A 27,443-nucleotide genomic window follows, 5' to 3' on the forward strand; every position below is an offset into this window, starting at 1 on the left:
CTTAATAAACTAGTGACAGAGCCTGGTCCCCAGACGGAGCCGCACGGACGCCTGTAGCAACCTCCCTCCTGGCCAGTGAGTCTCCGCTCAGCACCTCCCACGGCTTTTGCCCATCACTGGCTCCTGACCCAGCACACGCAGCATGGGGGGGGTCCCCAGCGCCCCTCACTGGCTCCTGACCCAGCACACACAGCATGGGGGGGTCCCCAGCACCCCGACAGCGGGGAAGAATTCCCCACGGGGCTCCGTGGCAGATGCTTTACTGAACGCCAGGTGTGTGAGCTCCGCGGCTCGTCCCTTCGCCGACCAGTCGGTTATTGGCCCAAAGCAGAACCCGGGTGAGTCTGGGCGCCCGCGTCTGTCACGGAGTGTGGGGGAGTCCGGCCCTGCACCCCTCTTCCTGGGACTCCCAGTGACTCTCAGCCAGCCAGTAACACAGAAGGTTTATTGGACAACAGGAACACAGGATACAGCAGAGCTCGTGTTCAGAGCCAGGACCCCTCAATCTGGCCTTTCTGGGGGTTCAGGGTGTCTGGGTTCCAGCCTAGGTTCCCCTGCAAACCCACCACCCAGCTCCCAAACCGAAAACTGACCCAACCCTCCGCACTCAGCTCCTCTCCTTTGTCTAGCTCCCGGGCAGAGGTGTCGATCTCCCCTCCCCCCTGCCTAGCTCATGTTACAGGCTGAATAGCTGTCTCTCACCTAAATCCTCCCTGGCTCTCCCATCTCCCCCTGCAGACAGTCCCTACTCCATCACAGCGTCATGTTAGGGCCCCGTTCCCAGGTACCGCCGCGTGCGCTGTGTGTGGGCAGCCCGGCCGCTCAGTACCGGCCGGAGCCCCATTTCCCCTTTCTGTGCCAGGAGTGTATGTCCTGGGACCTCCAACTCGGCAAGTACCCAGGGCCCAACGCCAGCCTGGGGCATGTCCACCCGGCTGTGACAGGAGTTGTGGGAGCGCGAATAGAGACCCAGGCTCATGCCAAGGAGAGCCTGGGGCATGCTGGGAGCCCAGTGCATGCTGGGAGGCCTCACAAAAAACCCTGAAAATGTGACCCAGATATGACCAGTGCTGCCTGAGTCTGCAGAGGGCCTGAGCCGATCGCTCTGGGAGAGCCAACAGTTGCCCCATTCCTGGCTCTGTGATGTTAACTCTGGCCCCTACTGACAACAGGGCTGTGCTGTTAACACTTTGGTATCTGGTGACTTGGGAGCATCTAGCCAATGGGTCAACCTCCTAGCTCTGCCCCAGTGGTTTCCCCAGGAATTTAAATTAGGGGGGGGGGGTGTTCGAATTTACAGAGGGGGTGTCAGGACCAATGAGATATATAAAAGAGATACGAATAAAGTAAATGTTTTGTTAGGATTATGCAAATTTAACATAAGAATAATGCAAGTTAGACTAAAACACATAACAGGTCTAGATTTCTAAAAAAATATACATTTAAAAAAATATTTAATTTAAATTGACTTTTGAAAAGTAAGTCATGATGGGTTAAGAGGAAAGTCCTCTCATGGATCAGTAACTGGTTAAAAGATGGAAAACAAAGGGTAGGAATAACTGGTCAGTTTTCAGAATGGAGAGAGATAAATAGTGGTATCCCTGAGGGGTCGGTACTGGGACCAGCGCTGTTCAATATATTCATAAATAATCTGGAAAAATGGGTAAACAGTGAGGTGGCAAAATTTGCAGATGATACAAAACTATTCAAGATAGTTAAGTCCCAGGCAGACTGCGAAGAATTACAGAGGGATCTCATAAAACTGGGTGACTGGGCAACAAAAATGGCAGATGAAATTTAATGTTGATAAATGCAAAGTAATGTACATTGGAAAACAATCTCAACTATGCTTACAAAATGAAGGAGTCTGAATTAGCTGTTAACACTCAAGAAAGATCTTGCAGTCATTGTGGATAGTTCTCTGAAAATACTGACTGCCGCTGCACACTGAGTGGATGATTCCCAACATTCTGTTTGCTTTTTTAAAAAGAACTGGAGCACTTGTGGCACCTTAGAGACTAACAAATCTATTTGAGCATAAGCTTTCGTGGGCTACAGTCCACTTCATCGGATGTAGCCCACGAAAGCTTATGTTCTTTTTGCAATACAGACTAACACGGCTGCTACTCTGAAACCTTTGCTTTTTAAAGAAAGGGATAGATAAGAAGACAGAAAATATCATATTGCCTCTATATAAATCCATGGCACATGTACACCTTGAATACTGTGTGCAGATCTGGTTACCCCATCCCAAAAAAGACATACTGGAAATGCAAAAGGTACAGAGATGGGCAACTAAAATGATTAGGGGTATGAAACAGGAGAAGAAATTAAAATGACTGGGAATTTTCAGCTTAGAAAAGAGACGACTAAGGGGGGATATACTAGAGGTCTATAAAATCTTGACTGATGTGAAGAAAGTGAATAAAGTAAATGTTTTGTTAGGATAATGCAAATTTAACATAAGGAAAATGCAAGTTACACCAAAACACATAACAGATCTAGATTTCTAAAAATATATATATAATTTAAAAAAAATGTATTTAATTTAAATTGACTTTTGAAAAGTAAGCCATCATGGGGTAAGAGGGAAGATCCTCTCATGGATCAGTAACTGGTTAAAAGATTGGAAACAAAGGGTAGGAATAAATTATCAGTTTTCAGAATGGAGAGAGATAAATAGTGGTATCCTTGAGGGGTCAGTACTGGGACCAGTCCTATTCAACATATTCATCTGGAAAAATGGGTAAACAGTGAGGTGGCAAAATTTGAAGATGATACAAAACTATTCAAGATAGTTAAGTCCCAGGCAGACTGCGAAGAGCTACAAAGGGATCTCACAAAACTGGGTGACTGGGCAACAAAATGGCAAATTAAATTCAGTGTTGATAAATGCAAAGTACTGCACATTGGAAAGCAATCTCAACTATACATACAAAATGATGGCATCTGAATTAGCTGTTAACACTCAAGGAAGAGATCTTGGAGTCATTGTGGATAGTTCTCTGAAAACATCCACTCCATGTGCAGCAACAGTCACAAAAGCAAACAATGTTGGGAATCATTAAGAAAGGGGTCAAGTATCAGCGGGGTAGCCGTGTTAGTCTGGTTCTGTAGAAGCAGCAAAGAATCCTGTGGCACCTTATAGACTAACAGACGTTTTGCAGCATGAGCTTTCGTGGGTGAATACCCACTTCTTCGGATGCAAGTGCTCCTTGCATCCGAAGAAGTGGGTATTCACCCACGAAAGCTCATGCTGCAAAACGTCTGTTAGTCTATAAGGTGCCACAGGATTCTTTGCTGCTTCATTAAGAAAGGGATAGATAATAAGACAGAAAATATCATATTGCCTCTATATAAATCCATGGTACGTGCACACCTTGAATAGTGTGTGCAGATCTGGTCACCCATCCTAAAAATATATATATTGGAACTGGAAAAGGTACAGAGATGGGCAACTAAAATGATGAGGGGTATGAAACAGGAGGAGAGATTAAAGTGACTGGGAATTTTCAGCTTAGAAAAGAGATGACTAATGGGGATATGATAGAAGTCTACAAAATCTTGACTGGTGCGAAGAAAGTGAATAAGGAAATTTTATTTAATCCTTCACATAACACAAGAACTAGCAGTCACCCAATGAAATTAATAGGCAGCAGGTTTAAAAAAACAACAAAAGGAAGTATTTCTTCACACAATATAAAGTCAAGCCAGGGAACTCTTTGCCAGGGGATGCTGTGAAGACCAAAACTATAACAGGATTAAAAAAGAACTAGATAAATTCCTGGAGAACAGGTCCATGTGTGGCTATTAGCCAGGATGAGAGGGATGCAACGCCATGCTCTGAGTGTCCCTAGCCTGTTTGCCAGAAGCTGGGAATGGATCACTTGATGATTCCCTGTTCTATTCATTCCCTCTGAAGCACCTGGCCTTGACCACTGTTGTAAGACAGGGCACTGGGCTATATGGACCATGGGTCTGACCCAGTATGACCATTCTTATATAAAAATTAATTATAATAAAAATGTTTAGTACAGAAATTCCCCAACATAATGACCTCCCAAGATAGCAACAATGTGAGATAACAACCTTGGCAAATAATGCATTTTAAAAATCTTGACCTACTGGGAAACATATTTATATAAGTTTCCATTCCCAGTCACAAATCTAGCATTCTGGAGCAAAGTGACTAAAATATAGTCCAGCAAACAAATGTTTATTTAACATGCCCCTCACTTTTCCCTCCACCGCACCCCACTCACCGGTGTTGCCCTTGGCCAGTGGAGACTCAGAGTTCAGAGGTGCTTTCACGTGAGTACACCTTCCAGGTGGGGGACAAAAAGGCACAGTTTGCTCTGGCCACGGCTGTTCGTTGTGCCACCGTTCACTCCACCGCTCTGTTGCCAATGGCCCTGCACAGTCACCTTCTGCTGTCACCTACCACTGTGACCTCTGCGAGTTGGTCTCTTGAGGTTCCACCAGCTCTCAGTGATTTCAGCTGAGCCCTCAGTGCAGGAACTTCGCTGCTAGTGCAGTCTGGGCTGTCTCTTACACAAAAACACTGTACCCACAGGAACACTGTCCCCACAACAGGACTAAGCACTTAGACCTGATTGTCAGTGATTTTGGCTGCAGTGGTCACTTAACAGAACAAAAGACTTTCTATGGAGCCTAATCAGCTCTGTCTTTAAACAGTGGAGAGGGACAGGTCCCCACCCTCTCTCTTAATGCCTTCAAATCATCACAGGCTACAGTTCTACTGCCCTTTACTCATACAATAAGAACAACATTTCATCCCCCCTTCCCCCCCACATTCAAGTGGTTTGTAACCCAGCCAAAGTCTATCACTTGGCCAACACAGCTCTGTGTGCTGGATCCCTAGGTAGATTAGGTGTGAATGTAAATACAGTCTGGCCCTGAAGCCTTAGCCCCCAGCTCATCACTAGCTGTCAGGGAGAGCTCATTTAGCCTTTGCTTACAAATCATCATTTGAAATTATTAGGTTGGCCAACATCACCGAAATGAATGCACTGACACTGTCATAAAACCCAACAGCTATATAAGGAAGCAAGGAAGCTAGTCTATGTTCATACTTTTCAAATCTATGATACTTTTTCAGATACACATATTTTATCATACACTGTATAAGCTTTTAAAGTGTTTATTAATGTTTCAGTTCAAATTCAGATTTCTAAACAGTCACTAAATTGGTATGTAACTAGCTCACAAAACTGGGGGGGGTGGTTGGGAAAATTCAGGGGGGGTGAACCCCCCCCTGGGGGCAGTGTAGGGAAATGACTGCTGCTGGGGCCTGGCTCCAGGTGGAACCAACCGCCTGGCGAGCTCGGCACCACCCAGCGCCCCCGGAGCCTGGCACAGAGAGAACGGCCCGGTGCCTCCTGTCTGCCAGGGATGGGCCTGGTGCCTCCCACTGCCCAGCTGGAACCAGCCCCTGGGACCCAGGCCAGACACAGCTCCATCCGTGCCCCCGGCACATGGCTCGACATGGTCACCGCGCCCAGTGCTGCCGTCTTGGGGCAGGGACCTCCCGACCCCTCTGGGGGCTGGTCTGGAGACGTCAGAGCCAGGGTCCTGGGCACGGACCCCTGGCCCTGGTTTGGGCATCAGCTGGGCACTGGGGAGACCCGGGTCTGAGTCCCTGCAGCCCCACAGACTCCCCGTGGGACCAGGCCGGTCACTGAGCCGCCCGGGCCCCTCCGTGCAGTCAGTGGGGAGAATGGCCCAGCCCCACACCGGGTGGGGACAAGGCCTCGCAGGGGCCCAGACGCTGCGGTGATGGTGCCAGGGAAGCACCAGGCCGGGCGGTGACTGTTCCTGCCCTTTAACGCTTCATCGACGGGACGTCGGGACCCAGGCTCAGGGACGGGCCTTTCCCAGCAGGCCCCGGGCCCCTCCCAGCAGGCCCCGGGGGCAGGAGGGGGCGTCACTTCTTCAGCTCCTCGTACACGTCCGGCTGTCGGGGCTGCAGCGTCTGGGGGAAATAGGGACGATTCAGCCAGAGACGCCCCAGAGGAGAGTTGGGGACCCCACCCTGCAGGACCCAGCCCCCAGCTCCCCCCACGGGGCTACGACAGCCCCTCCCATCCTGGGGCCCCATCCCTCTCCCCCAGTGCTGGGCCCCCCCAGCCCCTCCCCTCAGCCCTGGGGCTCCCGGCTGGTCCCCCTCTGGCTCACTCTGCCCCCCCCCGCCCCCAGCTCTGGGATGTGATAACCAGGCCCATTCCCAGCGTTAGGGCTTGTTGGGGGGGCAGCTCCCCCCTCCCCCCGCTGGGTCCTACCCCCCTACGGGGGAGGATACAGGGGCCGGCGCTCACCTGGTACGTGGGGCTGGGGTCAGGGGGGCTCCTGGGCTTGGCCTGGGGGAGACAGAGGCAAGAGGGTCGTTAGCACCAGACCCCAGAGATGCCCCAGCTGAGCTTGGGAGGGAGGGAGGGGACGACCCTGGGACAGTCAATGGGACCCCGGGTTTGTGTAACCCCCCCACCCCCGCCCAAAGGGGACAGGGTAAGCTTGCTGGGGGCTGCGGGTCCAGATTGAGGGGCACCCGCAGAGGAGGGGGTGGGCCTGGAATAGCGGGGAGGGGCTGAGCCCTTGTCACTCACCACTGGCCCCGCCCAGGCTGTCGGGGGCTGGTTCTCGTACACTGGGACGGGTGCCTCGTTCTCCCTGGGGGTCTCGTTCCGGCAGCGAGAGTCTGGAACGAATCACCAGAGGTGCTGGAATTGGGGCCTTGACTTCCAGCCCCCCCTGCTCTAACCACTAAACCCCACTCCCCTCCCAGAGCCGGGGAGAGAACCCAGGAGTCCTGGCTCCCAGCCCCCCTGGTCTAACCACCAGCCCCCACTCCCCTCCCAGAGCCGGGGAGAGAACCCAGGAGTCCTGGCTCCCTGCCCTCCCGCTCTAACCCACCAGCCCCCACTCCCCTCCCAGAGCCGGGGAGAGAACCCAGGAGTCCTGGGTCCGGGGGGTGGGGTCTGTTACTCACAGAGGAAATAGGCCCCGACTCCGACCAGCGCCGTCCCCACCAATGACCCGATGACGATCCCAGCCATAGCCCCAGCAGAGAGACCTGAAGTAGCACCTGGGGGAGGGGGGTCAGGAGGAGAGACATGGGGGTGTGTTTGGATCAGTGGTTCAGCCACAATCCCCCCACGCGGCTCCCTGCAGCCCGGGCCCCCCAGCACCCATTGGGGGCAACACTGACTGCCAGGGGAGAGCGCCCCCTATTGAGCCACTGCCCTGCTCCCTGCAGCCCGGGCCCCCCTAGCGCTGTGCTGGGGCGTTGGTGCCAGAACTGGGATCCCTGTGTCTGCAGCACGTTGCTTCACACCAGGGACTCACCCGTCCCTGTCACCCGCACGGCGACAGACGCCCAGGCAGTGCGGCCGGTGACGGGGTTGTGAGCCCGGCACTCGTACGTGCCCTGCTGAGCCCAGATCGTGAGGTTAAAGGTCCAGCTGCTCCCGGTCTCCTTAGTGTCGGTGCCGTTGAGAACCCAGCGATAGCTCGGGCCTGGGACGGAGTCGGCGACGCACGTCAGGGTCAGAGGGGACCCGAGGGTCAGGTTGATGGGTCCTGGCGGGTCTATCCTGGCAGAGTCTGGCCCATCTGCAGGAAGAGAAGAGATCAGGGGATGGATTGCGGGTCCCGTGTAAATAGCCGCTGTGCCTCAAACCAGAGATGGCTGCATCTCAGCACTAGGCCAGAGAAGCTTGTATAAACAGCCCCCATTATCCACTCCAGAGGCAGCTGCATCTCAGCAGCAGGGAAGAGGCCCTCCATAAACTTGCCCTGTGCCCCATGCTGGGGCGGGGGTGCATCTCCGTGGCTGGGCGATGCCGGCAGGGCCAGGGGCAGGGCGGCCGGGGGACAGGGCTGCAGTTACTCACAGGCCAGTGTCACGTTGCTGGGCTCGCTGCGGTTGGTGCTGACGGGGTTCTTGACCTCGCACTGGTAGGTCCCGGCGTCGTCCCGGGTGACACCCAGCACCGTGAGGGTCCGGTTGTCAGGAGACAGCATCAGCCGCTCACTGGGCGCGAGGGACGCCCCGTCCCGGAGCCAGAGCACGGTGTCGGCGCTGGGGGAGCTGTTACACCTGAGGGTGAAGGTCCCGTTCTCCAGCACCTGGATTTGGCCGGGCGTCACCGTGGGCTTGGGCAGGATTTCTGGGAACAGAGAGAGTCACTGGGGGGAGCAGCACAATGGGATTCCTGCCCCACGGGGGATTCAGACCCAGCTGCCTGGCAGCAGTAGTGAGCTGTTACCCAGCCGCAAACTTTAGTGTAGGGCTACTTGGGAAAGACTCCTGGTTCGATCCCAGCTCTGGGAGGGGGAGGGGGGTCTGAGCCAGGACTCCTGGGTTCCTCTGTCCCAGCTCTGGGGGGTGGGGCGTGTGAGCTGTGTGGGGAGGTCTGTGTACCTGGCACAGGGGGGCCTGGAGGCCCATGCGATGCAGAGAATCAATCCCAACAGCGATCGCAGCGCCTGGGGTCGGGGTCACTCCCTGTCTATGTTCAGGTCCACGTAGGCTGGGGCAGGTTCTGGCTCCCAGTTCAGGGAGGGAAAAGGGGGGGCTGGGGGCCCAGAGCCCCACAGCTTGGGGGGGTCACCGTCTCTCAGGTGCTGGGGTACCTGGGTTGCCCCATGGTGTCTGAGTTTGGGGGAAGGTTCCCCCCGTGACCTAGCCGGGTTCTTCCCAAGGGGGAGACGCCCAGAGCCCCATCGCTGGGGCGGGGATTGGAAGGGGCAGGACCCGGGGTCAGTGCAGCTCCCGGGGTGACACTTACCAGAGCCGCGCAGAACCACCGTGGCGAGGACACGGCTAGTCGGGCTCCGTATCTGCACCGTGCTCGGCGGGATGATGGTCACTGGGGTCTGGGCCAGGGCCAGCTGGAGGCAGGAGCCCAGGACGGAGGCTGCGGGGGGAGACCAGAGAGACTGATACTAACTGGTGCCCCTCACTCCCGACCTGCAGCCCCTCTGCTTTCACTTGCACTGTCCCCTGTTCCAGCCCTGGGTGTCCGGGACACCTGAGTCCCATGGTCCCCCCTCCCCCCGGTCTCTCAGGGATTTGCCCCATTGCTGTTTGCTGCAGTGGGACCCGCCTGGGTCTGTGCGTGAGGCTGGATCTGGGGGGGGAGGGAGTTTGGGGAGGGAGCTGGGTGTGTCCCCCCCCCCCAGTGCTCTGGGACAGAGAGACACAAACAAACAGCTGATCCCTGCTAATCCCCTCATGCAAAGCAGGAGCTGTGGGAACAATGCAGCATCTGATGGGTCCCACCCCAGGGCTGTGGGGCGCAGCCTCGGGGAGCCCAGGGATGGAACCAGCCTGGGGCAGGAAGCATCGGACTCTGCTCCTGCCAGCCAAACCCTGGGCTCCCCCCCAGCTCTGCAAGTGCCCCTCAATCCTGACCCACAGACCCCTGCTAGCCTGGCTCCCCCCAGTTCTGCCGGTGCCCCTCACTCCTGACCTGCAGCCACTCTACTGTCATTTGAAATGGTGCCTGTTGGAGGCCTTTGTGTCCCGGACACCTGGGTCCCACAGTCTCCCCCTCTGACCTGCCAGGAGAATCCCTGTCCAAGGGCCGCCCGGTCTGTGGGGGATTCGCCCCATCGCCCGTCGCTGCTGCGGGACCCGCCGGGAGCTGCCAGGGCAGCAGAGACGCCTGGTTCCCAGGTGGAGTGGAGCTGGCACGAAGCACCTCCCTTGCCCAGCCCAGTGCAGGGGGTGCGGCCCCTTTGGCACCCTGCCCCCCCTTTCCGACAGCCCTGCCTGTCTCCACTGCTGGGGGGGGGTGACTCATCTTCCCCCCAGCTCACATGTGGGGGGGTAAATCCAGTCCCCACCGTGGGATGCAAACCTGATATGGGCTCTCCAGGGCAACTGCTCCCGTCCCCAGGGAGGGGGCTGGTCCTGGGAGGTGCGGGGGGGGGCGGTTCACACTGGTGGGGGATTGTCCCGGGGGGGTTAATGCCTGGCACAGGATAGGCCCCCCAGCCCCTGGGGATGTGCACTCCCCACCCTGGGTCCCCCCAGGTACCCCCCAGTAGGGGGAGTGTCGATGGAGGAATCATCCCTGGAGACCCCCAAGGAGGGGGGCAGAGCGAGACACCCCCTGGGGAGGGGGGCAGAGCGAGACACCCCCTGGGGAGGAGGGAGAGACACCAGGGATGGGGGGGGGAGCACAGACAGGGATCTGGGACAGCTGGGAGGTAAAGTTCCCCCCAGCTCCTGGATGGGACGGACCCGCTCGGGGGGGGGGGGGCGAGGTGCAGGACACAGAGCATAAGGCACCTGCACCCAGACAGACGCACAGAGGTGGGGGGAAGGGAACCAGCCTCCCCCCGCAACCTGGGGTGGGTGCGTATCTCACAGACTCACACAGAGCAGGGCCCCACCCCCACCCCCCGGCTCCCTGCACCCTTCGGTCCGTCGCTCGGGGAGTTCGCCCCAAGGCTGTACGTGGGGACGGGGGGCTCACCCCCCCGCCCCGATCGGGCACGGAAGCATTGGGGGAGGGGGGAGCCCCAAATCCCAAGTCAGTGTGTGTGTCCCCCCCAATCGCCAGAGCGGCTCAGCAGATCCCGAGATCTCACCCCGCAGCTCCTACCGGCGCTGGGGATTCAGCCCCACGTGTCCCGGGTCCCCCCGACGTGCTGTGATTTGTCCCCAGGCGCGGGGAGTCCCTGTGTTCCCTGCCCCCCTCCCAGTGTGGTGAGAGTTGGGACTGGGGTGAGCAGGCGGCCAGTGGCCAGACGGGGCCGGTGTCCTGGATGCTGCTGCCATGAATGGGAACCTGCCAAACCTGCGGAGATTGTCCATGGTTTATCGGCTGGTATCCCCAGCCCCCCCCCCCCCCCCATCACAGGTTCTCGCAGCCTCTCCTTCCCCACAGCCTCCAGCCGGTGCCGGCCCAGCCCCCGACCCCAGAACCCCAAGCTGGAGCGGACGCGGCCCCCTGGCCCAGCACCCCTGGGCTGCAGCCGGCACCGCTCAGCGACCGCTGCTGAAAACAGGGGCCTCAGTTACTGCCCCCGCAAGTCACCCTGCTCGGACCCACGGCCCCTGCGCATCGCAGGGTTAACGCGCCCCGCCCAGCCCCCCCGCACCGGACGGATCTGCCTGTCTATGGTGGTGCCTCCCCGCCCCCACTGCCCCATTGTTCTCCCGCCTGCCCCGGGGCCCATTCTGCCAGGCGCTGCACACGGGACAGAGCCTGCACCGAGTAGCTAAGGGGGATGGGGGGAATCCAGGACGCCAGGTCCCTTCCCACAGAAACATCGGTGAGTGCTGACTCCAATGCCCCAGTGTGACACTAGGGGGCGCTGGGCTGCAAGGAACGGGGGCACAGAGAGAACCCAGGAGTCCTGGCTCCCAGCCCTCCCCAGCTCTAACCCACTGGATAGATGTCTTCAGGTCACCAGGGCCTGATGAAATGCATCGGAGCATAGTCAAGGAGCTGACTGAGGAGATATCTGAGCCATTAGTGATTATCTTTGAAAAGTCCTGGGAGACGGGAGAGATTCCAGAAGACTGGAAAGGGGCAAATCTAGTGCTCATTATAACAAGGGAAATAAGGACCAACCAGGGAATTACAGATCAGTCAGCTTAACTTCTGTGCCAGGAAAGATAATGGAGCAAATAATTAAGCAATCAGTTTGCAAACACCTAGAAGATAATAAGGTGATAAGCAACAGTCAGGATGGATTTGTCCAGAACAAATCATGCCAAACCAACCTGAGAGCTTCCTCTGGCAGGGTAACAAGCTTGTGGATGGGGGAGGGCGGTACATGTGGTATATCCTGACTCTGTCTCGCAGGACCTTCTCCTAAACAAACTAGGGAAATGCAACCTAGATGGAGCTACTGTAAGGTGGGTGCAAACCTGGTTGGAAACCTGTTCCCAGAGAGTAGTGTGGCAAGGCACCTTCTCAGTCTCCCCAGCCTCTGCTGCTTTTAGCCCTGGTGAGACAGGCTTGGGTAATGCAGGCCCCCTTAGGACACAAGGGGAGTCTGCTACCCGTCTCTCCACCAGTCCTGTTTAAAGTATTTTTACTCCCTTGAGGGAGAGAGCACTGCCTCGCCTCCTGGTGAGGCTCACGGTCTTGCTGCTCCAGCACTCCTGGCAGCAGGGCTCTTTCTCTCTCTGCTTCCCCCAGGAGGGGTTTAAAAAGGTCTCAGGCAGCCCCAAGTTGGAATCAGCTGATCCTAATTAACCTCAGGCCGCTCCCCCTCAGCTGATTCTAATTTGCTACCTTGGTAACCCTTTCTCAGCTGAACCTGATTGACCTGTCCCAGTTGATAAGGAGGAGGGGCCTTTTAACCCTCTGGGACTGACTCCTACTCCCCCTCCCCTTGCAGCTCTCTGTCCTGAGTTTATCACAGTAGCTATCAGTGGTTCACAGTCAGGGCATCATGAGAGGGGTCCCGCAGGGACTGGTTCTGGGTCCAGTTCTGTTCAATATCTTCATCAATGATTTAGATAATGGCATAGAGAATACAGGACACTTATAAAGTTTGTGGATGATACCAAGCTGGGTGGGAGGGGTTGCAAATGCTTTGGAGGATAGGATTAAAATTCAAAATGATCTGGACAAAGTGGAGAAATGGTCTGAAGTCAATAGGATGAAATTCAATAAGGACAAATGCAAAGTGCTCCACGTAGGAAGGAACGATCAGTTGCACACGTACAAAATGGGAAATGACTGCCTAGGAGGGAGCACTGCGGAAAGGGATCTGGGCGTCAGAGTGGACCACAAGCTAAATACGAGTCAACAGTGTAACGCTGTTGCAAAAAAAGCCAACGTCATTCTGGGCTGTATTAGCAGGAGTGTTGTAAGCAAGACTCAAGCCGTAATTCCTCCATTCGACTCTGTGCTGATTAGGCCTCAGCTGCAGTATTGTGTCCAGGTCTGGGCGCCACATTTCAGGAAAGATGTGGACAAATTGGAGAAAGCCCAGAGAAGAGCAACAAAAATGATTAACGGTCTAGAAAACATGAGCTATGAGGGAAGATTATAAAAATTGGTTTTGTTTAGTCTGGAAAAGAGAGACTGAGAGGGGACATGAGAACAGTTTTCAAGTATGGAAAAGGTTGTTACAAGGAGGAGGAAGGAAAATTGTTTTTCTTCATCTCTGAGGACAGGACCAGAAGCAATGGGCTGAAATTGCAGCAAGGGCGGGTTAGGGTGAACGTTAGAAAAGACGCCCTGGCTGTCAGGGTGGCTCAGCCCTGGAACATGTAGCACGGGGTGGGGGGTGGAATCTCCCTCATTGGGGATTTTTAAGCGCAGGCTGGACGAACCCCTGTCAGGGCTGGTCTAGGTCAGGGATGGCCAACCGGAGCCTGAGAATGAGCAAGAATTTACCAACGTACATTGCCAAAGAGCCCCCCCATCAGCTCCCCCACCCAGCGCCTCCCACCGGCCGGCAGCCCCATGGATCAGCGCCTCCCCCTCCCACCCTGCACCTCCTGATCAGCTGCTTCATGGTGTGCAGGAGGCTGGGGGGGGGGAGCGAGAGCACGGCCGGCTCAGGGGAGGGGGCGGGAGGGGGGTGGGGGCGCAGGGCCTGTGGCAGGGGCAGGGGTTGAGCACTGAGCGCCCCCCCCCGCACATTGGAAAGTTGGCGCCTGTCGCTCCAGCCCCTACAAGCAGCCGCATATTCACTTCTGCAGCGTGAGCCGCACGCGGCTCCGGAGCCGCACGCTGGCCTCCCTGGTCTGATCATCCTCAGTCCTGCCACGAGGGCAGGGGACTCTCGAGGTCCCTTCCTGTCCTGTGATTCTGTGACCCCCCTGCCTGAGCCGGGGATGGAACCCAGGCCCCCGGTGTGGGGCAGTGTTTGGGGCTGGGGGACCCCGGCTCCTAGAGGTGTCACAAGGCCCCAGCTCCTCCCCCCCCCCCCGCTCCCCGGCAGGGCCCATCGGCCACTGGGGGAAGTGTCCCAAGAGCCAGTGGGGGAGGGGCAGCAAGTTGGGTAAGAAACTCACTGAGCAACAGCGGGGGGGTGGGGGGGGGATCATGGAGCCCTGAATCCTGGGGGGAGGAGGGGGCAACTCAGAGCCCTGAACCCGGGGGCGGTTGGGGGGGGCTGTTTCCATCTCCTGGCTCCTCCCCCCTCCCTTTTGCCGTCACATTCCTACCCCCCTCCCCCGCTGGGTGCGGGGCCTGGGGGGCAGGAGCAGCGAGGAGCCTGGGTATGGGGGCCGTGGGGGCCGTGGGGACGGGGGCGGGGTACAGAGTGGGGGGGGCAGGAGCCTGGGCGTGTTGCTGTGGGGACGGGGGCGGGGTACAGAGTGGGGGGGGGCAGGAGCCTGGGCGTGTGGCCGTGGGGGCTGTGGGGAGGGGGGCGGGGTACAGAGTGGGGGGGGCAGGAGCCTGGGTGTGTTGCCGGGGGGGCTGTGGGGACGGGGGCGGGGCACAGAGTGGGGGGGGCCGGAGCCTGGGCGTGGGGGCCGTGTTGCCGTGGGGACGGGGGCGGGGCACAGAGCGGGGGGGGGGCAGGAGCCTGGGCATGGGGGCCGGGGGGGCCGTGGGGACGGGGGCGGGGTACAGAGCGGGGGGGGGCAGGGCTCCGTTGCTCTGTGGGTTTCTTTCTTACCCAACATCCCTCCCCTGGGGCCTGTTGGGCAACCCCCCCCCCCCCGCCCATCCCTGCCCTTCCCCCACCCCGGGATTCCCCAGCCGGGCTCCCTCAGCCCAACCCGCCTGCTCAACCCCAGCACAGACGGGACATGGGGCATCTCCCAGGCGCCCCCCACGCCCACCCCTGGGCCAGCTCCTCGACAGGCCCAATGCTGGCAGGTGAGCGGGGGGGGGGGGGAGAACTGGGATAGGAAGGGGCTGCGGGTCAGGAGTGAGGGGCACCAGCAGAGCTGGGGGCGGGGGAGCCCATGGTTGGAATAGCCAGGGGCTGCGGGTCAGGAGTGAGGGGCACCAGCGGAGCTGAGGGCGGGGGAGCCCACGGTTGGAATAGCCAGGGGCTGCGGGTCAGGAGTGAGGGGCACCAGCGGAGCTGGGGGCGGGGGAGCCCACGGTTGGAATAGCCAGGGGCTGCGGGTCAGGAGTGAGGGGCACCAGCAGAGCTGGGGGCGGGGGAGCCCACGGTTGGAATAGCCAGGGGCTGCGGGTCAGGAGTGAGGGGCACCAGCAGAGCTGGGGGCGGGGGAGCCCACGGTTGGAATAGCCAGGGGCTGCGGGTCAGGAGTGAGGGGCACCAGCGGAGCTGAGGGGTTCCCATTTCTGACACCCTCCCCTCTCCCACAGTCTGTGTCCTGTTCTCCTGCCTCCCACTGGCCAGCGCTGTTGATTTTGGGGTGGCAGTGGTGCCCCCCCACCCCACGGTGGGGCAGACGGTGACCCTGCTGGTGGGGGGGGCCCGGGGAGTCGCCCAGAGCTGCACCTGGTACCGCAGAACCTCCACAGCCGAGTCCGCTCGGATCCTGACCTTCACCTCCCCAGACACGCGGAGCCAGGGACCGGCGTCCACGGGGCGCGAGACCCTGGGGGGTGACTGCTCCCTGCGCATCGCGGGGTTAACCCCCCAGGATGATGGGAGCTTCACCCTCGTCATCCGCGCCAGGGGCCGGTCCCACGCGCTCTTTGTGCGCCTGCAGCTCGCCGGTAAGAGCAAGAAGGGGCACCGTGGGGCGGGGGGCTCAGCAGGGGGCGCTGTGGGGTGGGGGGGCTCAGCAGGGGGCACCTTGGGGCGGGGAGCTGGGTGGGGGTGCTGCAGGTCAGGGTGGGGGGCTCAGCAGGGGGCACTGTGGGGCGGAGGGCTCAGCAGGGGGCACCATGGGGCAGGGAGCGGGGTGGGGGCGCTGTGGGGTAGGGGGCTCAGCAGGGGGCGCCGTGGGGCGGGGGGCTCAGCAGGGGGTGCCGTGGGGTGGGGGGCTCAGCAGGGGGCGCTGTGGGGCAGGGAGCGGGGTGGGGGCGCTGTGGGGTAGGGGGCTCAGCAGGGGGCGCCGTGGGGGGGGCTCAGCAGGGGGGGCCGTGGGGTGGGGGGCTCAGCAGGGGGCGCTGTGGGGCAGGGAGCGGGGTGGGGGCACTGTGGGGTGGGGGGCTCAGCAGGGGGCGCCGTGGGGCGGAGGGCTCAGCAGGGGGCGCTGTGGGGCAGGGAGCTGGGTGGGGGCGCTGTGGGGTGGGGGGCTCAGCAGGGGGCGCCGTGGGGTAGGGGGCTCAGCAGGGGGCACCGTGGGGCAGGGAGCTGGGTGGGGGCGCTGTGGGGCGGAGGGCTCAGCAGGGGGCGCCGTGGGGCGGAGGGCTCAGCAGGGGGTGCTGTGGGGTAGGGGTTCCGCATGGGGCGCCATGGGGCAGGGAGCTGGGTGGGGGCGCCGTGGGGTGGAGGGCTCAGCAGGGGGCGCCGTGGGGCAGGGAGCGGGGTGGGGGGCACCGTGGGGCAAGGGGGTGGGGCAGCGGGTTGCTCCATGGGGGGGGCTGTCTCCCACCGATGCTCTTTGTTCGCAGGGTGACCGGACGGTGTCTGGATTTGCTGCCCCCCACCAGGGGGTCCTGGGGCTGGTACCGGATCCCAGACCCCTCCCCCACATCCCCCAAGTGCCCCCTCCCCAGACCCTTCCCAAATCTGCCCCCCAACAACCTCAATAAAAGCCTGGGAACTGAGCCACAGCCTGGAGTTTGTGTCGGGGGGGGGGAATGGGGGGTGGGGGGCAGGGCCCAGCTGTAGGGGGGCCGGGTGCATGGGGTAGGTGGGGGGGCTGTGTGATGGGGGGTCCCGAGCCTCTCCCCCCCCCCCCGCCGTTGCCAGGTCCCTCTTGGCCCCCGGCAGGGAGTGGGTGACCCCCCCCGCTCCAGGGGCGCCGAGGGACCAGAGCGATGGAGCCGGGGGGCTGGAGACCCCCAAGGGGGAACCTCCCCTATCGCCCCCTCCCACCCGCAGACAAGGGCGGGGGGGGGCTCGTAGCGGCCCCAGGTCCCAGCCTTGCGCCTCTGCCCAAACTCCAGCCTGGGAGGGGGGGGGGCAGCGTTAACCCCTAGAACACGCCCCCCCCCCCCCGGCTACGCACTGACTGGGGGCGGGGGGGGCTCATTCGGCGTCCCGGCTCCGGAGTGGCTCCAGCCCCACCCAATCCGGTGTGTGCGCGGAGCGGGGGGAGGCGCCCACTGCCCCCCCCCCCGCTCACCTGCCAGTTCCCGCCCCTGCTACGAGCTGCCCCGTTGTGGCCCATTTCCTGGGGGGGGGCATATGGGGGAGGGGGTTAAGGACCCCCCAGATTGAGGGATTCCCGGCGGGGGGGGCATGGGGGAGGAGGGGCCGGCTGTGCTGCAGGGGTGGGGGGCAGAGACAGGCTGCCCACAGTGGGAGAGGGGGAGGGGCAGCAGGGGGGAAGATCTCTGGGGTGGGGGAGAGGAGAGGGGCCAGGGGGTGGGGGGGGGAGAAAGGGGGCAGGTTCCCAGGGCAGAGGGGGAAGGGCCGGGGGGGTGTCACAGGGTCTGGCCTATGCCCCAGCTTGCAAGCGGCCTCTTGGGCCCGACCCCTCACTGGGCCAGGGGCCCCTGGGTTGGACAGGGGCCCGTGGGCTCCAGGACTGGGCCACCAGCCCCAGCCCCCCTCCCCCTGAGGGTCTCTGCGGGGGGGAGGCGGGACCCTGCAGGCGTGAGGCCCCTGGGGCAGTGGCAGCGACCCAGCCCCTGCGCAGAGCCAGGGGCCCCACTCAGCCCGGAGAGGCAGCCGGTAGCCATGGCCCGGCCCGGCCCTGACCCAGTCCATGGCCGGCTCGTCCTGCCCCTCACGCGGCCCCTGTCTGGGGGCGTCCTGCTGCCGGGGTGGGGGGGCTTGGTCAGTCCTCAGGGCAGCGCTTTGCCGCCTGGACCAGCCCATTCCCCACAGACGCCCCACCTCCCGCACGGCTCATGTAGGGGACTGAGCCCTTTTTCCAGTCCAGAGGGAAACTGAGGCACAGGTAGGGCGACCAGATGTCCCGATTTTATAGGGACAGTCCTGATTTTTGGGTCTTTTTCTTATACAGGCAGGGCTGGGCTGGCAGGGGGCTGCGGGTCAGGAGTGAGGGGCACTGGCAGAGCTGGGGGCAGGGGCAGGGCTGGGCTGGCAGGGGGCTGCGGGTCAGGATTGAGGGGCACTGGCAGAGCTGGGGGCAGGGCTGGGCTGGGCTGGCAGGGGGCTGTGGGTCAGGATTGAGGGGCACTGGCAGAGCTGGGCAGGATCCCAGGGTTTGGCTGGCAGGGGCTGCGGGTCGGGAGTGAGGGGCATCAGCAGAGCTGGGGGGGATCCCAGGGCTGGGCTAGCAGGGGCTGCGGGTCGGGAGTGAGGGGCATCAGCAGAGCTGGGGGGGGGCAGGGCTGAGCTAGCAGGGGCTGTGGGTCAGGAGTGAGGGGTACCGGCAGAGCTGGGCATGTCCCACCTCTAACGTACTCTCCCCCACCCCCCAGTCTGTGTCTTGTTTTCCAGCCTCCTGCCAGCCGGGGCCAGTCCCCGTGGGAGCTGTGCTGGGGTCCGGCCTTCACTGGGGGGAGACGCCAGCCCCCGACTGCTCCCTGCGCATCACAGGGGTAACCCCCCAGGACAGCGGGGGCTACACCCTCATCTGCCAGGCCAGCGGGCGCGACGCCGAGGCCTTCGGGCACCTGTGGATCTCTGGTAAGAGCAACGGGGGCCGTGGAGGCAAGAACAGGGCAGGGGTCTCAGCAGGGGGCGCCCTGGGGCAGGGGGGGCTCAGCAGGGGGCGCCCTGGGGCAGGGGGGGCTCAGCAGGGGATTTGGGGGGGTCTGTGACCCTTCCCCCGCTGAAGTCTCATCTTTTCCAGGTTGACCGGATGGGGCCGGGATCCGCCCCCAATGGGGCCAGCAAGAATTGGGGTGGGAGTGACCAGGCTCCCAGCGACAGGGCCGGCTCCAGATACAGCCGCGATCGGCAGCACTTCGGGGGCAGCTCTACCGCCGGCTTCGTTCTTCGGTGGCAATTCAGCAGCGGGTCCTTCGCTCCAAGGGACTGAGGGACCCGCCCCCAAAGACCCGGACGTGCTGCCCTAGGGACCTGCTGCCTGCGCTGGTGCCTGGAGCCGGCCCTGACCAGCGACCCCCCTTATCCCCCCCTGAACCTCAATAAAAGTCTTTGGCAGCTGAGCTCGGCCTGGCACTGGGGGGGGGGTGTCTCTGTGTAATGGCAGCCCCCTAAGTCTCCATCCCACCCCCCCAAGCCAGAGCAGAGCAGAAGGGAGACTGTCTCAGAGGAACAAGGTTTAATAGTGGGGTGGGGGCGCCCCCCATCTGCTCCCAACACCGGCCTCCAGCTCTTCCTCCAGCGATTTGATCCTGGCTCCGGCGTCAGAGGGAGCCCAGGCAGGGCTCCGGGAGGCTGGGTTTGGGGGTGGGGGGGTCCCTGAAGATGCTGATGGGGGGGATCCCCAGGGTGCAAGGTCTGGCCCGGAGGCTGAGGGTGGGAGTTCTCCTGGGGGGTTATCACTGCTGGGGGGAGGGGGTGTCTCTAGGGGTTTCCATGGATGCTGGGAGGGGATCCCTTTGGGAGGGCCAAGGGTGCTGTGGAGGGTTCCCAGGTTTGCTGAGGGGTACCCCACTGGGGGGTGCTCAGGCTCTGTGTGGGTGCAGCTGCCCATTGGGGTCCCTGGAAGAGGACCGTACCCCAGTTTTTCTATGGGTGTTCCCCAGGGTAGGGGGTTCCCCATGGGTGGGGTCCTTGTGGTCAGGGATCCCAACTGTGGGGACCCTCAGGGAGTTCCCCATGGCAGGGGGTGTCCCTGGGTGGCTCCTCGTTGGGGGGATTTCCCATGGTGGGGGGCATCCCTGGGCGGTGCCCTGTTAGGGGGGTCCCCCCCTGTGGCCTCTGCGGCTGGCGTCACCTCTGGATCTGGGCATACACGGACTCGGCTCGCTTCAGCAGCTCCTGCCAGGGGAGAGGGGCCGTTAGGGACAGACAGACATGGGGGAGGATCCCGGACACACGGACCCTCCCAGCCCCTCATACCCCACTCCCAGGAGGCTGAACTGCGGGGACTCACCGTGTAGTTGGGGTCTGGCTGGGGAGGCAAGGGGATGGCCTGCAAGACAGACATGGGGGAGGGGAGAGAGATTCGTTATAACCGGCCTTTGACCCCAACCCTCTCCAGGATCCCCCCTGCCCCCAAGCAGGGAACAGACCCCAGGGGCAGGAGGCAGGGGGATGGGCAGGGTGGTACCTGGCAATGACCGGGGGCAGCATGCCAGGAGTTCAAGGGGGGCAGTGCCCATAGGGTCCCCAGGGGGGCAGTGCTTGGCCCAGCCTCACTCACCGGGGGAGCTTGGGGGTCAGTTTCAGGGTTTCTCCCCTCCGGCTGCGGCAACTCCAAGGGAGACTCCATCACCTCGTAAATCGGCTCCATGTCATCTGGAGAGAGAACGGGAGATAGAACCCAGGCGTCCGGGCTCTCAGCCCCACCCCCAAGCCCCACCCCCGGGCTGTGACTCACCCCTGGCAGATCTTTGTGGTTTCTTCCCTTTGGGATCCAGTTTTCCTGTGGAGCTAAACAGAGCCGGGAGCTGACATGACAATCCCAAGGGAATCCCCACCCCACCTCACCAGGTGTCCTAGCTTCCAGCACCCCTCCTCCCTCCCGCTCTAACCTACTACACCCCACTCCCCTCCCAGAGCCAGGGAGAGAACCCAGGAGTCCTGGCTCCCTGCCCTCCTCCCTCCCGCTCTAACCCACTACACCCCACTCCCCTCCCAGAGCCAGGGAGAGAACCCAGGAGTCCTGGCTCCCTGCCCTCCTCCCTCCCGCTCTAACCCACTACACCCCACTCCCCTCCCAGAGCCAGGGAGAGAACCCAGGCGTCCTGGTTCCCAGCCCTGCCTCACACCCTCCAACTGTAACCACTAGACCCCGCTCCCCTCCCAGAGCAGGGGGTCGGACCCAGGAGTCCTGGCTCCTAGCCCCCCCCAACCCACTAGACCCTGCTCCCCTCCCAGAGCTGGGGGTCGGACCCAGGAGTCCTGGCTCCTAGACCCCCCCCAACCCACTAGACCCCGCTCCCCTCCCAGAGCCAAAGAGAGAACCCAGGCATCCTACCCCCCTCCCCCGTGCTTACCCTCTGGCCAGGTCCGACCTGCGCAGGACGAGGTGGTAGATGACCACGGCTCCCAGAGCTCCGGTCAGCAAAATCCCAACCACGACCCCCGCCACCACCCAGCCCAGGACCTGCGGGGTGCTGGGGGCCGCTGTGGCCGGGGGAGGCCCTGTGCCTGAGCCCGGGGGGAGCAGTGTCCTTGGACCCAGGGTGGTCGCTGGTGCTGCAAGGAAGAGAATTGGGGAGAAGTTAGTGTTGGGGGGACCTGGGGCTTGGGGGGACCAAGCCCAGGGGGTCCCTGTGGACAGAGCAGAGTCCTGGGCTGGGGGAACGAGGGGGGCTAATGGGGTTTGGGGAGGGATCACCCTCTGGCTCCCCCTGGGGGCTGAAGGGTTGGGGGTCCCTGGGGCAGTCCATGCGGGGGATGGGGGGGTCTCCAAGACTGTCCCTGGGAGGTGGGGGAGTCTATGGGGGAGTCCCTGGAGGGATGGAGGCCATGGGGGGTATGGAGAGGGGGAAGGGGTGATGCGGGGGCTCTGGGGAGTCCCCGGGGGGGTCTCTAACCAGCCTGCAGTCAACACCCTCCCATGGACCAGGCCTCTCGGCCGCTCTCCGGAGCAGGACTCTGGGGAATGACCAGTGGCCGGGCCAGGCCCCACCGCCAGCGCCAGCCGAGTACCCTCGTGTGTGCTTTGGGCCTGGACACGGAGCAGACCCAGCGGCTGACAGGCGACCGAGCCGGTGCAGCTGGGGCTGAGGATCCGGAACCGGGACCTGTCCCCAGCATTCGCCAACAGCCCCTTCGGCTTGAGGCCCTATCGCTGCCCGGGGCGCCTGCCCGCAAGGGGCTGTGGACAGCTCCGAGCGCGCCGCCTGCCTGCAGCCATGATCTGCGGGGGGCCCACGGGGCTCTCGGCTGGCCCAGGGTTCTCTAGACAGGGGCTCGCTCCCGTGAGGAGAGTCTGACGCCTGTAAACCAGCCCGCCCAGCTCCGTGAATTTCCCCCCCCGAGCCAGGACCAGGGGCCCCGTGTGCACGCGGCTATGGCCACGGAAGAATTCTTCCCCTGACTCCACGGCTGCCGCTCCGGGGGCTGGGCTGACCAGGCTGACAGGAGCGAGCGTCTCTGCTACACACGGCAGGGCCTAGCCACGGCAGCACAGACCTGCCAAGGAGCTCACCCGACCCTGGTGTGACCCGTTCAGCACAGGCCACCCGCACGCTGCGCTGTTCTCAGCTTTACGGCCCAGCCACAGAAACGTCCCAGATAAACGGTTACACGCCCCACCCGGACAATGCCGGACGAGCTGGGGAACGGGCTGTTAACGAAGGCTACGTACAACCAGCGCGTTCTGGGCCAGAGGAGCCGACACGTTCCGTGGTGCCTTACGAAGCCATCGGGACGTGTAGCTCTGCTGTGCACGTCACCCCTAGGGCGACCCAGTGGCTGGTCCAGAGCCGACGAAGCCACAGCCAGAATTAAGCCAACCCAGCCCCTGGGACAGGCGCACTGAGCTAGCCACTGGCGCTTGGAGAGGTGGGTTGTGAACATGGATGGACCAGCCCCTTCCGGCACTGCAGGTCACGTCCGCACAATGGTGCCACGTCGCTCAGGTGACCCAGCCGTGCGGCACGAGTGGCAGCTGCACGCGGAGACCCTCACGTCCGAAGTTCCTACTGGACGTCTCGCAGCAGCGCGGGGATAACCCAGCGTGGGGATGGAGCCACGGGCCGCTGATTCCTTCGTTGCTGTCTCAGGCTGGCGACAGACCAAGCGAGTGAGTCGAACGGGTTTATATCACGGCAGTGCGATGAGCCACTAACGGAGGCCGGAGCCCTGCACGAGGGGAAGGGACGTGCCAGAGAGACTGCAGAGAGCGTGGCCTGCTGGTGGGGCAAGCACAGGCTGGGCAGAGAGCAGGCCATGGGAAGTCACTGCCCCAGCTGGCTGCAGCCTGGAACAGAGCCAGTGGGTGGCCAGTGCCTGGTCCCTCGTGCCCCACACAAAACGCGGTGGCTCATCGTGGCTCACCCCAGCCAGGAGGTTTTGCACCGAAACTCTGGAGTTTCCCACTATTGCAAGATGCCGTAGAGGAGACAACTTGTTTCCTGTCTGGCTGAGGAGAAGGCACAGCTCACACCCTGGCTGGATGCTTCCAACCTGGCTTTCCAGCTGGCCCCCGACGCTATGCTGGGCAGGGACCAGGCCAGACTGCCGAGCAGCACTCGATCGTATCCAACAGCCTGTGCCTCACTCCCCGCGACAGAGCATCTCGCGGAGAGCCTGGCCCAGGAGAACACCCCCCACGGGTCACTGCTAGCGCCGCTCCGCTGGGCAGGGCTCTGGGTAGAGACAGCAGCGAATCCAGAGACTAGAAAGGATCCAGCTGTTCTATACACAGCGCCCTGAGCGAGTCACCTGGTGACCGTCCGTCTATCGCCCCGGCGCTCTCCGGTCATTGCAGGAGTGAGGGCAGAACCCACCCATGCCAGGTCCAGCTGATCCGCGGCACAGGCTCAGGTCCGGAACGCGTGTAAGCGCCTCGCTCCCACTGATCAGGCAAGGTTTACTCTGGTACTGTCCCCTGCGAGGGCTGCCTGGGCTTCACGTCTCCAGCCGGGCGCGCCTGAGCGAAACCCTCTGACGGGCTGAGCTCCGTGCGGGCTGTTGGCATCGCGTCAGCGAGTTTAGTCGTAGTGGTGTAGACGCGACTCTGCGTCAGTAAGTACACGAGGGTGCTGAGGCGGGACAAGCTCAGCCCAGGCTGAGTCCGACAGGCAAAGCCACGGCAAGAATCCCAGTGTTTAACAGAACTGAGCCTGCCACACACACAGACTCTGCGGCTCCGGACGAAAGGTCCGAATTGGTTTGTGAGCCGCAGGTTGCACCACCAAGTGCACCATCCCTGGAGGCCTGCGGCCTCCCGCCCTGCCTGTTTCCTGGGGTTTAATGCGCAATAGCCCTGACGTGCACAACTGGCCCCTTGGCTCTGGCAACAGCCGACAAGGCCATGCAGTACCGTGGCTCCATTTCCAAACCCCACCGGAGCACTGGCTGCCTGACTTGCAGTCTCAGCCCAGACCCGTGTAGTGGGAGAGCAGCTGCCTCTGACTGAACGGAAGGGCCTGATTGTCCCTGATCATTGTCACACCTCTGCTGGGGCGCAGTGCGGGCCGTCCCGAACGCTGTCTGCCAGCTCTCCGTTGCTTTCAGTGTTTTGCTGCTAAACTCGTCCGCTTCTAGGAATTGTCTGGCCGAAGGGGACGGACGGAGCCAAAGCCCAGCAGAAAAATGAGCCGAGGTAACCGGCTCACTCTTTAGCCCATGTGAGTTTTAGAACCTAGCCTGCCCACCGGGTCGTGGAGGGGCCGTTGTGCTGGGTACCCTGGGGGACGGGTGGATCCCTGCAGAGGGTCCCAGAGGGTGGGGGTGTCTCTGGGATGTGATTTACCAACCACCTGCAGCCCCACCCTGTTCCTCTCACACCTCGGGGGGATGGACGTGTCGGGGGGGGCATGGGAGATTGGGGGTGTCTGGGGGAAGGCGCAGGCCGTGGAGGGGCCACTCACCGCTCACCCGCAGCTCCACGGTGCCCTTCTCGCTGGCCTGCGGCACCAGCTGCAGAGCGACCTGGTAGGTGCCGCTGTCATTGGCCTGGGCGCCCCGGAGGAGCAGAGACCCGTTGGGAAAGCCAACCTCGCGGCCCGTGAACTGCACCCCGTTGCGCTGGGGGCGCTCCTGCCCCGGGGAGTAGCTGAAGATGCGGGTGCTGCCATCAGCCAGCCGCCCCCGGTACCAGTCGAAGTGACGCAGGGGATCCAGGCCGGCTTCCACGGACAGAATGACGTTCTGCCCGACGGACGGAGCCTCCGGGATCACGTGCACCACAACAGTACAAACCACAGGGCGGGGACCCCAGCACAACAGGAGACAGCCTGGCGGGACAGGGAGAGGAAGAGAGATGGTGAAAGTGCCCCTCACTCCCGAACTGCAGCCCCTGCCAGCCCAGCCCTGAGCGCCCCCCACAGCTCTGCCAGTGCCCCTCACTCCCGACCCGCAGCCCCCTGCTAGCCCAGCCCAGGGCTCCCCCTACACAGCTCTGCTGGTGCCCCTCACTCCCAACCCGCAGCCCCTGCTAGCCCAGCCCTGAGCTCCCCCCACAGTTCTGCTGGTGCCCCTCACTCCCGAACCGCAGCCCCTGCCAGCCCAGCCCTGAGCTCCCCCCACAGCTCTGCCAGTGCCCCTCACTCCCAACCCGCAGCCCCCTGCTAGCCCAGCCCTGGGCTCCCCCTACACAGCTCTGCTGGTGCCCCTCACTCCCAACCCGCAGCCCCTGCTAGCCCAGCCCAGGGCTCCCCCTACACAGCTCTGCCGGTACCCCTCACTCCCGACCCGCAGCTCCTGCTAGCCCAGCCCTAAGCTCCCCCCACAGTTCTGCCGGTGCCCCTCACTCCCGACCCACAGACCCTGCTAGCCCAGCCCAGGGCTCCCCCTACACACTGCTCTGTGTCTCACCTGCAATCAGAACCCCCTTATATGGGGTGTTCCGGACACAAGGCCCTCCCATCCTCCCCGGAGGCAGGAGCAGAGGGGAGGGTCCCAGTCTGTGGAGAGAGGAGAAGGCACCTGAGGGAGGGTCCCAGTCGGATGCCTGGGTCCCTTTGCTGAAGTGCCTTTACCAAGGGTCCCAGGCTCAGCTCCTCTGATGGGCTTTGGATGTGGGATCTCTGCCGGCCTCCCGCGGGGGCGGCAGCAGCACGAGAGCTGCTCAACCCGTCTGGCCCTGAGTCACCCAGAGCCTGGAACGTGGGATGGGAGGCGGGTGCCCTGGTGCGGAGCCCAGGAAGGTGCCTGGGAAACAGACGGGGGGGGGGGGGGAGCACCCTGTGCATCAAAAATAAGGGGAGAGAACCCAGGAGTCCTGGCTCCCAGCCCCTTCCCTCCACTCTAGCCACTAGACCCCACTCTCCTCCCAGAGCTGAGAGAGAACCCAGGAGTCCTGGCCCCAGGCCCCCACCACCAGACCCCCTTCCTTTACCGGGGGGGGGGGGGGGAAAGAACCCAGGAGTCCTGGCCCCCAGCTGTAGGTGCCTGTGTCTTACCAGGTGCTGAGCCCACCCCCTCGGGTGGCCGGTGGGGCGGGCGGTAGGTCGGTCTCTCTGTCCGTCTCCTCCCGGCTCTGGCTCCCTCCCCCGCGGGGCCCAGGCGGGGCCGGACCTGCACCCTTCGCCTGTTCGCGGCGGCTCTGCGCTGCTCGGGGGGGGGGGTCGGTGCAATCAGACCCCCCCCGCCCGCATAACACGGACACGCCCCGCCCCCAGCGTCCGGTCCAACCCCCCCCCCCGCCGGTTCAGTCTATGGCGGTTCACTGGGGAGCAGAGATCTCGGGGGTGGGGGTCGGGCTCCAGCCACACCCCGGGGCCCCGCCCCCAACCCCGCTGAGGAATCCCGGCCCCTCCGGGCACCTAAGAAAGTGGGGGGGGCCTCCCCCCTCTCCATCCTACTGAGTCAAGCCCCCTCCTCCCAGCACAGCGCCCCCCGCTGAGCCCCTCCCCACGGAACAGCGCCCCCCGCCGAGCCCGCCCCACGGAACAGCGCCCCCCGCTGAGCCCCTCCCCACGGAACAGCGCCCCCCGCTGAGCCCCCCCCCCACGGAACAGCGCCCCCTGCCGAGCCCCCCCAGCACAGCGCCCCCCGCCGAGCCCCTCCCCACGGAACAGCGCCCCCCGCTGAGCCCCCCCCCCACCGCACAGCGCCCCCTGCCGAGCCCCCCGACAGCACCGCGCCCCCCGCCCAGCCCCCCCAGCACAGTGCCCCCCGCCGAGCCCCTCCCCACGGAACAGCGCCCCCCGCCGAGCCCCCCCCACAGCACAGCGCCCCTCGCTGAGCCCCCCCCACGGAACAGCGCCCCCTGCCGAGCCCCTCCCCAGCACAGCGCCCCCCGCCGAGCCCCCCCAGCACAGTGCCCCCCGCCGAGCCCCCCCACACAGCACAGCGCCCCCCGCTGAGCCCCCCCACGGAACAGCGCCCCCTGCCGAGCCCCCCCACAGCACAGCGCCCCCCGCCGAGCCCCCTCCCCACTGAACAGCGCCCCCTGGTGAGCCCCCCCAGCACAGCGCCTCCCGCTGAGCCCCCCCTCCCCACGGATCAGCGCCCCCTGCCGAGCCCCCCAGCACAGCGTCCCACACCAAGCCTACGTCCCCACAGCGCCCCCTACCGAGCCCCAACCCGTCCCCACAGCACAGCGCCCCCTGCCGAGTCCTCACCCCCCTGCCCGCAGCGCACCCTGCAGAGCCCCCCCCCCTCCCCACAGCACAGCCCCCCCCCCCGCCCTAGACCCATTCCCAGCCAGGGCGGCTTTAGGAAGTGCGGGGCCCAAT

At 62.7% G+C, this 27,443-nt stretch overlaps 2 protein-coding genes across 3 annotated transcripts in view; both read right to left on the minus strand.

Annotated features, from left to right (window-relative positions):
* Positions 1-9,680, minus strand: part of LOC123361600 (basement membrane-specific heparan sulfate proteoglycan core protein-like) — a 43,489-nt gene extending 33,809 nt beyond the window's left edge. Inside the window, exons 1-8 of the mRNA XM_045001607.1 lie at positions 9,580-9,680; positions 8,808-8,936; positions 7,911-8,186; positions 7,363-7,629; positions 7,007-7,102; positions 6,624-6,715; positions 6,336-6,377; positions 5,949-5,992 (exon numbers count right to left, since the gene is read on the minus strand). Coding sequence (XP_044857542.1) covers positions 5,949-5,992; positions 6,336-6,377; positions 6,624-6,715; positions 7,007-7,102; positions 7,363-7,629; positions 7,911-8,186; positions 8,808-8,936; positions 9,580-9,634 — 1,001 coding nt within the window. The 5' untranslated portion in view covers positions 9,635-9,680. The remainder of the gene's footprint in view (positions 1-5,948; positions 5,993-6,335; positions 6,378-6,623; positions 6,716-7,006; positions 7,103-7,362; positions 7,630-7,910; positions 8,187-8,807; positions 8,937-9,579) is intronic.
* A 9,548-nt stretch (positions 9,681-19,228) lies between these two features.
* On the minus strand, positions 19,229-26,345 carry CEACAM19 (CEA cell adhesion molecule 19). Of its 2 annotated transcripts, XM_045001639.1 has the most exons (8): positions 26,166-26,345; positions 25,579-25,667; positions 24,633-24,998; positions 21,084-21,285; positions 20,465-20,517; positions 20,288-20,382; positions 20,018-20,056; positions 19,229-19,902 (listed from the first exon to the last, which is right to left on the minus strand). In XM_045001639.1, the coding sequence occupies exons 2-8, from the start codon at positions 25,628-25,630 to the stop codon at positions 19,855-19,857; spliced, it is 855 nt and encodes a 284-aa protein (XP_044857574.1). In that variant the 5' UTR covers positions 25,631-25,667; positions 26,166-26,345; the 3' UTR covers positions 19,229-19,854. The 2 variants fall into 2 exon arrangements, with proteins under 2 accessions (XP_044857574.1, XP_044857575.1); XM_045001640.1 differs by lacking the exon at positions 26,166-26,345 and having other exon boundaries at positions 25,579-25,895.
* Positions 26,346-27,443: the final 1,098 nt, after the last annotated feature.

Source organism: Mauremys mutica, unplaced genomic scaffold (genome assembly GCF_020497125.1).
Source record: "Mauremys mutica isolate MM-2020 ecotype Southern unplaced genomic scaffold, ASM2049712v1 Super-Scaffold_339, whole genome shotgun sequence".
In the NCBI taxonomy this organism is placed as follows: domain Eukaryota; kingdom Metazoa; phylum Chordata; order Testudines; family Geoemydidae; genus Mauremys; species Mauremys mutica.